The 8,912-nt window shown below is 67.2% G+C and overlaps 2 protein-coding genes across 7 annotated transcripts in view; one reads left to right on the forward strand and one right to left on the reverse strand.

The window, feature by feature from the left end:
• The first annotated feature begins 153 nt into the window (after positions 1 to 153).
• Positions 154 to 4,423, forward strand: FAM131C (family with sequence similarity 131 member C). Of its 3 annotated transcripts, none has more exons than XM_044421218.1 (6): positions 154 to 273; positions 1,880 to 1,998; positions 2,432 to 2,522; positions 2,774 to 2,956; positions 3,086 to 3,196; positions 3,759 to 4,423. In XM_044421218.1, the coding sequence occupies exons 1-6, from the start codon at positions 270 to 272 to the stop codon at positions 4,034 to 4,036; spliced, it is 786 nt and encodes a 261-aa protein (XP_044277153.1). In that variant the 5' UTR covers positions 154 to 269; the 3' UTR covers positions 4,037 to 4,423. The 3 variants fall into 3 exon arrangements, with proteins under 3 accessions (XP_044277153.1, XP_044277151.1, XP_044277152.1); XM_044421216.1 differs by having other exon boundaries at positions 269 to 402; XM_044421217.1 differs by lacking the exon at positions 154 to 273 and adding an exon at positions 1,192 to 1,233.
• Positions 4,424 to 5,163: 740 nt separating this feature from the next.
• LOC123018816 (chloride channel protein ClC-Kb-like) overlaps positions 5,164 to 8,912 on the reverse strand; it is an 11,149-nt gene continuing 7,400 nt past the window's right edge. For 2 of the 4 annotated variants that reach the window (XM_044421213.1, XM_044421211.1), the window contains 8 exons: positions 8,163 to 8,232; positions 7,798 to 7,908; positions 7,409 to 7,622; positions 6,824 to 6,957; positions 6,483 to 6,583; positions 6,261 to 6,344; positions 5,940 to 6,026; positions 5,164 to 5,350 (listed from right to left, as the gene is read on the reverse strand). In XM_044421213.1, coding sequence (XP_044277148.1) covers positions 5,309 to 5,350; positions 5,940 to 6,026; positions 6,261 to 6,344; positions 6,483 to 6,583; positions 6,824 to 6,957; positions 7,409 to 7,622; positions 7,798 to 7,908; positions 8,163 to 8,232 — 843 coding nt within the window. In that variant the 3' untranslated portion in view covers positions 5,164 to 5,308. The remainder of the gene's footprint in view (positions 5,351 to 5,939; positions 6,027 to 6,260; positions 6,345 to 6,482; positions 6,584 to 6,823; positions 6,958 to 7,408; positions 7,623 to 7,797; positions 7,909 to 8,162; positions 8,233 to 8,912) is intronic. The other 2 variants (XM_044421212.1, XM_044421214.1) reach the window with 2 other exon arrangements.

The raw sequence follows: 8,912 nt of genomic DNA on the forward strand, positions 1-8,912 counted from the left end.
GGGGGGGGGGGGGGGGGGGGGGGGGGGGGGGGGGGAGCCCCGTCCGGGGGCGATGCAAAAGTTGCGTGCGGGGCACCCTCAGTTAACAGCTACAATTCAAAGCTCAGGCTGAAACAACAAATGTGGCAGCGTATAATTCGGGCTCTCTGTCAGGACCTGGAGTCTTGTTAACTGTTTTAGCCGCTCTAACGTGTTCGCAAGTGCAAGTTTGCGGTTCTTCTTGCGAGGAAGCCTCCTTTCAATGGGCCCGGCTGTCTCTTGCTCTCTTGATGGGTGGGTCCGGTCTCGGTCTCATTGCTATCTTGATGCCGCGTGGGTGGGCTGGAAATGCACCGAGGGGGAAGGCGCTGCGTGACGAGGAGGAGGTGTCCGCGCAGGTGCCCCTGCTGCACCCTCGCTCAGGTCGGGGGGGACGCGGGCCGGGCAGCGCAGCGCAGCTCGGCGCCCCGGTTGCTTGGCCGGGGAGGAGGGGAAGCCGCTAGCCGGGACGCCGCGGTGGAAGCGGCGCCAGGGGGCAGCACCGCAGGGCCCGGAGCCCCGCTGCCCGAGGGGCGCAGGCGAGGGCCGAGCGGGAAGAGCCGCGGCTGGGTCTGCAGGCGGCGCGGCCGCGGGACCGGGTCGGCCCCCTGGGCAGCGCAGCGGCAGGCCGGCGGGCCCCCGAGCCCGCGCTCTCGCTGTGGCGTCGCCTCTCCCCGTGGCTCCTGCGTGCTTGGCGGGCGGGCTGCAGAGCGAGAGGCTGGGCGGCGGCCGCTCCTGCCTTCGCCTTGCCGCAGCCCCTGCTGGGGTCGGGCACTCTCGCCAGCGCGGCCCCGCTGTGCGCGTGGATGGCGCGGAGGGCTGCAGGGAGCGAGCGAGCAGGAGCATCTCCGCCGTGCCCGGCAGAGGATCCCCCGCCCGATGCTCGCTGGGCTGACGGGGGCCGCGGCGCAGACGACGTGCCCGGCGCAGACGACGTGTACCCCGCAGGCGTGCTGCCGCTCCGTCGGAAGGCGCGGCGAGGAGCGCAGGGCGGCTCGCCGAGGCCGCGGCGGCTCCGATCTGTGCGGAGGGGCCCCGCGGGGAGCCCAGCCGCCCCGCCCCGCCTGCCCCGCCCCGGGCGCCGGGAAAGGAGCCGGCAGCCAGGGCGGCCGCAGGGAACGCGGCGGCTCCGGCCTGCTCGATGTGCCCCGCCCGGACGGGGCCGGGCGCTCCCCCTCCGCCTCCGGGCCGCGATGGGCTCGTGCGTGGCCAAAGGTGAGCCCGCCCGCGCCCCGCTCTCGAGGGCGAGGGGAGGCGCCGGGGCCTCCGGGGCCGTCTGAACGCGCCCTCGCCTTGCGCAGCGCCGGGAGGACCGCGGCGTGCCCGGGGACAGTCGAGGTCGCTGCCCCGCCGCTGGAGGCCGGGCCCGGGGCTCTGCGGGAGCGGAGCCAGCGGCTCCGGCGATCTCACGCTCTGCGGCCGGGCGGGGGGTCGTGTTGCCTGCGGGGCCCTCCCCGCCGCGTCCCCCGCGTCCTCCAACGACACCGGCAGGGCCTGCGCGGCTTGATTGCGCGCCCGGGAGCAATTTCCAGGGGGCTCGCTCGGTCCGTGCTCCAGCACTGCCCTCCCCCGGTCAGCTAACCTTCGATCAAAGCTGGGGAAGAGACCTGCTCCGTGCCCGCAGAAGTCTGGCCTCGGGGATCGCACCTGCTCAGGGCCACTGATCTGCCGGTGGCCCCGCTCGGAAGCCAGGGCTGGGGACGCAGGGCCACCGGGTGCCCGTGCAGGGGGAGGCAGCCCCTCCGCAGGGAGCAGGCCCTGCGCAGCTGGAGCTGGCAGGCCCCCGCGGGGCATGGTTTGCGCACTCCCCATCCTCCTTCCGAAGGCCACGCAGCTTGCCCCACTCTCCTTTCCTCTGCAGAATTCCTCACCGGCACCCAGAAGGAGCAGCCCACGGTCACCCCCCCACCACTGGGCCGCTCATGGGCTCCCAGGGGAGGCCACAGCCCTTCCGCTGCCCGGGAAGAGGACGCTGGCCAGGTAAAGGCTGGACTCTCGCGAGGGTCGGTGGTGCTCCACTCTGTGCAGCCCTCAGCAGCTTCGAGGGTCTTAGGGGTTTGTTAGCACGCTTGCCAGCATAGATGTGAAATGCTTAGGGCGCGTGACTCATCAGGAGGAGCCTGCTCTGGGGACAAGATGTTTTGTTGCGCGGAGAAGGTCTGGTCCCTGGAGCTTCCCGCTGAAAGATCAGGCAGTGGAGAAAACCCTCTGGTGAGATCCTGAGGGCCTTGCTAGGTGACCGAGAGGTTGCTCTTTTCTGATGGCCGACAACTATTGGCTGTCTGGCTGAGTTGCCGCTTTCTTCTGCGTTCCTAAGAGAGCTTGCTGTGAGAAGCCCCTCCCGGCAGTGCATTGCCCTCCGTGCCACTGGCTCGTGGCCCGCCTCACTGCCATCCCGTCTCTCTTCCCTCAGGAATGTGTCCAGGCCTCCGGGAGCATCCGCTCCTGCTCCGGCTCCTCCAGTGCCTATCACGTGGCAGCCCTGGCCACGTCCTCCCTTGTGGGTAGGTGTGGCTGCTCCCAGTGGAAGGCGTGTTCCCTGCCGGCTCGTGGCTGCTGCCCTGCTTGGGCCACGCGGAGCGGAGCGTGCCGGGCCCCTGTGCTCAGGCTGCTGTGCCTTTCGCAGTGAGCAGCCTGGTGCTGTGGGGGTTAATCTGCCGTGGGCTGTCGGTTTCCGAGCAGTGATGGCTCCCTCAGCCCGCTCTGCTCCTGCCTGGGCTCAGCCCCGATCCCCGGCTCCATCTCTGCCCCGCAGGCCTCATCCAGACCATCAGGGACCACGTCACCAAGCCCACTGCCATGGCCCAGGGCCGCGTGGCCCACCTCATCGAGTGGAAGGGCTGGAGCGCCCCACTGGCTGGCCGGGAGCACGTGGCGCCGCACAAGGAGCTCTACGAGGGCCTCCCTGACGCACTGAAGGAGGCGCGCTTCGCGGCTGGTGAGGCAGTGGGTGTCTCTGCCGGGCACGGGGAGCCCCTTGTGTGGCGCAGCCATGGAATCTGAGCCCGGGGGAGCTGCCCACCCGCAGCGGCAGCCTCTTGCCCAACTCTCCCGGCTCCCCATCCAGGTGTGGCCGAGCAGTTTGCCATCACGGAGGCCACGCTGGACGCCTGGCCCTCCCTGGACGGAGAGGAGCTGCAGCAGGGGGGCACCGCGTGGGATGTTGTGCAGCTGCAAGGTACTGCCTGCCCCCCCGCTCCCCCCCTCCATCCGCAAAGGCTGCTGGGGGAGGCCCCTCGTTGCCGGAGCTGCTCCTGCTTCTGGACAGGGGCTGGCCGCGCCTGAAAGCACTGCCAAGAGCCTGGGGTGGCCCCCATTCCAAGCCCCACAGCCTGGGGGGCTCTGAAGGGCAGGCTGGCAGGTGATCGGGGCAGCAGGAGTGGGTGCTATTTTATTCCTGCCCCATGGGCTGCGCAGGCTTTGAGGACGGGCCGGGGCCGGGGCTGGGCTGCGGACTCGTGCTGTTCCTGCTCTGGCACCCCAGGGAGGCCGGCAGGGGTGCCAGGAGGCAGTGAGGGCTCCGGGAGAACAGAGGAATGCGAGTGCAGGGCTGGGCTTCGCAGCAGTCTGCCCCCCCCCCCCAATAACACTGTTATGCCCAAGCCTCCCGCCCCGTTGCTGCGCCTGGAGGGTCCATTCCTCCCTCCGGCGATGCCCCAGTCCTGTGGCAGAAACTCCTGCCTTGGCCTCAGGCCCTGGGGCTTCCATGCCCCGTCACCCCGATCCCTCTTCTTCTCTAGACCTGGGGAGCCTCTGCCTGCAGGAAAACGCTCTTTCCAGTGTGAGCAGCCCCGTTGCGACGGACAGCCTGCACGCCGACTCCGGGACTGGTTGTGGATCCCCTGTTCCCCAGAAGGGCGAGGTGGCGAGGGACTGGCACGCCCAGCGAGGCAGCTCAGGGAAGCCCCGGGCTGGGCCACAGCGGGAGGAGCTGGGGTGTGTGCCCCAGGGGGGTACCCTCACCCCGCGCGACCTGGATAGTGGCTCCCTTTCTGAGGACGACGTCTTCTACAACTGAGCGGTGGCCGGAGGGGTGACCTGGCAAGGGGGCTCTGCTGGAGTGGGGGGCTCTGCCAGAGTCGGTGCCCGCCTTGGCTCTGGGCCGCATTTCGTCTCAAGCTTTCGGAGCAGCCACAGAGCCGCTTCCAGCCTGTGTTTGGGGCGAGGCGGCAGGGCAGGGCTGGGGCGCGCCTGTCCAGGGCTCTCCTTGGACTGCCAGCAGCGGCAGCGGCAGCAGCAGCACCATCCTTGTGACCTGTCCTTGTGTGGGTCTGGAAATGCTGCCCAAAGTTATGGAGCCCCGGCGGGGCAAGGGGCAAGGCCAGCCGGACCTGCTGGACAGCTCCCGACGCATTTGTTCGCTCGCACTGCCTCTCTGGCAGTTCTAATAATCGGGTAATAATTATTTGACGAGTCTGACAGTGTCGTGCCTGCTGCCGGGGGCCTCTCGCTCTGGGGCACAATCCCAAAAACAAGGGGTGGGGTGGATAACTCCTGTGGCCCTTGCGGGGCCCGAGCAGGGGCGATGGCTGCCGAGGGCCCCGGAGCGTCCCAGGATCCGCTGCAGTTTCCCGCCAAGCACCGAGCATCCCGGCCATGTGTGCCTCTCGATTCGTCCCATATCTGGATGGCGTGTGCAGTCGTCCAGCAGCTTCACCTGGTTGCTTGAACACCCGCCAGCAATCGAGGGGGAACGCCGGCTGCTCCTCCGCAGAGGCCGGCTGCTGGCTGCCCGGCCTGCTCTGTGCTGCGTTGGGCGCACTTGTACCTTGCAAGCCGCTGCGGCGCAGCAGAATCGAAGGGCCATGGGGGAGCCCCCGGGGGCTGTCAGGCGGCGGCCAGCAGCCCAGGAGCAGCTTTGCTGTGAGCAGGCGGCAGTCCGTAAGAAGGGGCAGGGTGCCCTGGCTGCCTCCCGACCTGCACCCCAAATCCATCCATATCACTCCCCCCCCCAGGAGGACACACTGCAAGCATTTCAGCCAGATTCCAGAAGCAGCCATTTTTCCATCTTTTGGTCCTGTTATTTAGCAAGGCCCTGGAGTCTCCGGGTGGGCTTGGTTTTGGAAAGGGCGAGCTACATCCGTCCCTCCCATTTCTCCACCGTCTGTATGCCACCTCCCCAGTACTCAGTTTGCCCACAAAGGCTTGAAGGTCTGCAGTTTTTAATTTTCAGTGAAAACCAGATAAAAAGCAAGAGCAATCCGACGGGCGCCTGCCCTGGAAGCCGCTTCCTCAGTGACGTGCGGGCTGCTTCTCGGCGCCTCACAGCAGGGCAGCCCCTCTCCCTGATTCATGGCTTGGGATTTGCCAGGTCTTCGATAGCTTTCCTCAGCTAAAGCAGGAGGGGGAGTGAGGCTGACAGCTGGCCGCGCAGGAGTCCCCACGCGACCAGCGGTTTGCAACCGCTCGGCAGCCTCCGGCCACCCAGGACGGTCCTGCCTGGAAGGCCTCCGCAGAAGCTGCTTCTCCCTCTTCCCTCCCCGCTCCGGGATGGGGTCTCACGGGAGACTGAACCAAGCCAGGAGAGCTTCCGCAGAACACCAGGCGCTGCCTGCAGGTGAGCCGGGCCCAGTCCATCCGGCCCGGCACAGAGGGCAGCGGAGCCTTTCCTGGGCTCAAGGCTGGACTCCTCAGGCCAGGATCCAGCCCTCCCTGGCTCTGCCTGGGCTCACTCGGGCCTCCCGCACGCAGCCCTGCGTCTGCCCCTAGTGGTGGGCTGGATCAAGGCCGGGGTCCTGCCAACCGCCCTCGAGTCCCGCACCGGGTTGAGGCACTGCCGTGAGTGCCGCCCAGGCAGCTTTTCTTCCCGGGTCACACGCAGCGCAACAGACACCGAGCGATGCGCCGATATCCCCGAGGCCCAGCCGAACGGGGGTCCTGCCCCTTCCCTGCCCACCTCCCTGGGGAGGAACCGGGGTTACCTCCTTCCTGGAGACGACGCCCACCACCTTTCCCAGCTGGGTGACGAAGGCCTGCTGCAGGTTCAGCAGCTCGAAGAGGTGGTGAGCCTGCCAGGGAGACGAGAGGTGTGTGGGGCCGGCCGGGGGCTGAGCAGGCGAGGCTGCGAGGGCCACCTCTGCACCCCATGTGCAGCTGTGCCAGACCCTCGTTCTTCACTCAGCCCTGCTGCGGGTGGCCACTGGGCAGGGGCTAAGCGGGGGTGGGGGGGACGGGCCCTCCCCAGGAGGGTGCAGGGGCCTGGCCGCTGGGGGAGCCCTCCTCCTGCCCCCCCCCACATTTACCTGGTGCAGAGACGTCCAGGGAGACAGCTGCAGAGTCACGGGGCAGATGGGGCAGCTGTCGCCCACAGTGGGGCAAGCAGGCGGCTGCCGAGAGAGGAGAACGACACTGCACTGCTCGCCCGGGAAGGCAGGCCGTTTCCAGGACTGGCTGCCCAGCTGCCCCGGGCCTTGTGGCAGCAGCCCCCCCCCACCCCGCCCTCCTCACGGCCGTGGTGGGCCCACCTCTCCCGCCTGCTCTGCACGGGGTGGGCCGGTGGCATCATGGGTCTGGAGGAACGTGATGAGCGCCTCTCTCTGCACGGCTCCCAGCAGCGTGGCCGTCTCTGCAGCGAAGGGGAGAGGTCAGGCCGGCTCTGGGTGGGTGCCCCTGGCCACGCACTGCCCACGAGGCTGGCGGACCTGCATTTGCCCAGCTGGGACAGGGCGGCTGCCCGGGCGGGCACGCCTTGTGGCCAGCGCTCCCAGGCGGCCTGGCCCTGCGGGGTGAAGGGGGCTTCAGGCCCCACTGTGGGCGCATGGGAGGACTGGGAACCCCCACCTTTGCCTCCCCAAAGCTACCGTACCAGTGCTGTCCACCACGGGGTACTCTAGCTCAGCTGTCGAGGTGACCACTTGGAGCACATCCTCAAAGGTGGCAGCTTTGGGCAGGGTGGCCACACTGGTGTTCATGAACTCCTGCGTGGTGACCTTGTAGGAGCTGCAGGAGAGGAAGCCAGCACCGTCCTGCTTGGCCCACTGCCCGACCGAAGGGACGTGCACCCAGCACGCTCCCAGGGACGGGGTCCGAGTCAGGGCTTTCCGTCCGGAATACGTGAACAGAAGAAGCGACGGGGAGGCGGGAGGCAAGACAGCCTGGCAGCACAGTGGCAGGAGGGCCCTGCCCTGCCCTCCCTCCTCCTGGGGGACCCTGCCCCTGCCCCCCATGGGGCACCTGCCCCAGCAAGCGGAGCCCGGGCTCGAAGGCCCCCTGCCAGCTCCCGTGCCCACCCGCACAGCCACGCGCAGCAAAACGAGCACGGGAGGCTTGAACACTTGGGCAGTACATGTGCGGAGGGCCCTCATGGGGCGAGGGGCAGGCTGCCGTGGCGTGCCAGGCCTCTGCCTGAGTCCCTGGCGGGCCACGGGGGGGGGGGGGGGGCGCAGCTCACCCGATGTGCCTGCTGCGGATGCGGGGCAGGTAGGGCAGCTTCTTGACGATGATGGTGCCATCGTAGAAGGAGGGCTGGAATTTCTGGGCCACGGCGTTGGCGATCAGCACTGCCAGGGTGACGGGCAGGATGTGGCTGATCTGCCCCGTCATCTCAAAGGCCAGCAGGGCCGTGGAGAGGCTGTGGGTGACTGCGCCGGAGAAGGCTGCTGCCCCTGCAGGGAGCCCAGGGCGGGCTGTGAGGGGAGGGGGCCTCCCGGGGAACACGGCCGGGCGGAGAGCGCCCAGGCTGTTGGGGAGGGCGCCCACGCACTGCCGCAGAGGTGCCCCCGCCAGCCGCGGCGCAGGTGGTGGGGGAAGCAGGGCTTCCTCCTGGCGCTGCAGACTCACCTGCCAGTGCGTAGCCCCCAGGAGTGACGAGGCTGACGGTGCCCTCGGAGGCGATGCCCTGCGGAAAGACGGTGGCGACGGCTTCTCCCACCAGGCGCCCAAGTGCCGCTCCTGCAGGGGACGGGGGAAGGGGGAGCCCCTGCAGCCCGCTGGGTGTTTTGGCCTGCAGCTCCCATCAGCCCCAGCCCTACAGAGCAATCAGGGCGGGGAGAGCCTTCGCGAGGGCTGCAGAACCCCTCCCCTGCTTTAGGCCTCCTGATGTACTGCACATTTGAACTGTTTCCATCCCTACATCATCTTTATGTCTGTGGAGCTAACCTTGCCTGGAGACAAAGGGCTGGGGGAGCAGATCAGGAGGGTCTTACCATAAATGAAGACGGGCATGAAATACCCGGCAGGCATCGGCATGGTGGTCGCCAGGATCAGCATCCAAAACTGAAATGGCAAGCAGGCAGAGCGTCTCCCGGCATGAGTGCTGCGCCCGCAGGCAGCCCGTTGGGATATGCACACACATTCCGGCTGACAGAGGGACGGTCCCATCACGAAAGACCGAGGACAAGCCCCTCTTAGCTCACGTGTCAAGCCACATCACACCCCAAATTATCTGAGAAAGAGGGACATCCCAAAAAGGTGCACAGCCACATGTGACGTATGTCCTTGGCCAGGTTTTAGCGTTGCTGTCCAAAGTTGCGCTGTGTTTAATGTGAGCTTGCTGCAGTTTCCGGAGATGTTTCTGGCCAGCTCATTCTATCTGCCCCTTCTAAGCACCTTCCAGGCCCTGGAAGCATCGGAAGCGCCTCCGTTTTGCTAACCCTAACCCTACCCTGGATTTCCCCCGTAACCCTGAAATCTGGCATAGTTCCCCATGCAGCACACCCGTTTTTTAATCCCCACTTTCCGGAGATTTTTCTGGCCTGCTCATTCTTTCCGGCCCTTCTAAGCACTTCCCAGGCCTCGGAAGCCTCGGAACTGCCTTAGTTTTGCTAACCCTAACCCTACCCTGGATTTCCCCATAACCCTAAAATGGGGGCCAAATACCCATGAAATATGCCAATTTCAAAATACCCCACTTTCCGGAGATTTTTCCGGCCTGCTAATTCTTTCCGGCCCTTCTA

This window comes from Varanus komodoensis, unplaced genomic scaffold, assembly GCF_004798865.1.
Source record: "Varanus komodoensis strain SLA01 unplaced genomic scaffold, ASM479886v1 scaffold116, whole genome shotgun sequence".
NCBI lineage: Eukaryota > Metazoa > Chordata > Lepidosauria > Squamata > Varanidae > Varanus > Varanus komodoensis.

What these genes read in the sequence shown, in the direction of transcription:
- FAM131C (XM_044421216.1), top strand. Translation starts at nt 270, where the DNA reads ATGGGTGGGTCCGGTCTCGGTCTCATTGCTATCTTGATGCCGCGTGGG. An exon ending in CCTGCTGCACCCTCGCTCAG is followed by an intron (nt 403 to 1,879) that starts GTCGGGGGGGAC and finishes TTTCCTCTGCAG; the next exon opens with AATTCCTCACCGGCACCCAG. An exon ending in GGAGGCGCGCTTCGCGGCTG is followed by an intron (nt 2,957 to 3,085) that starts GTGAGGCAGTGG and finishes CTCCCCATCCAG; the next exon opens with GTGTGGCCGAGCAGTTTGCC.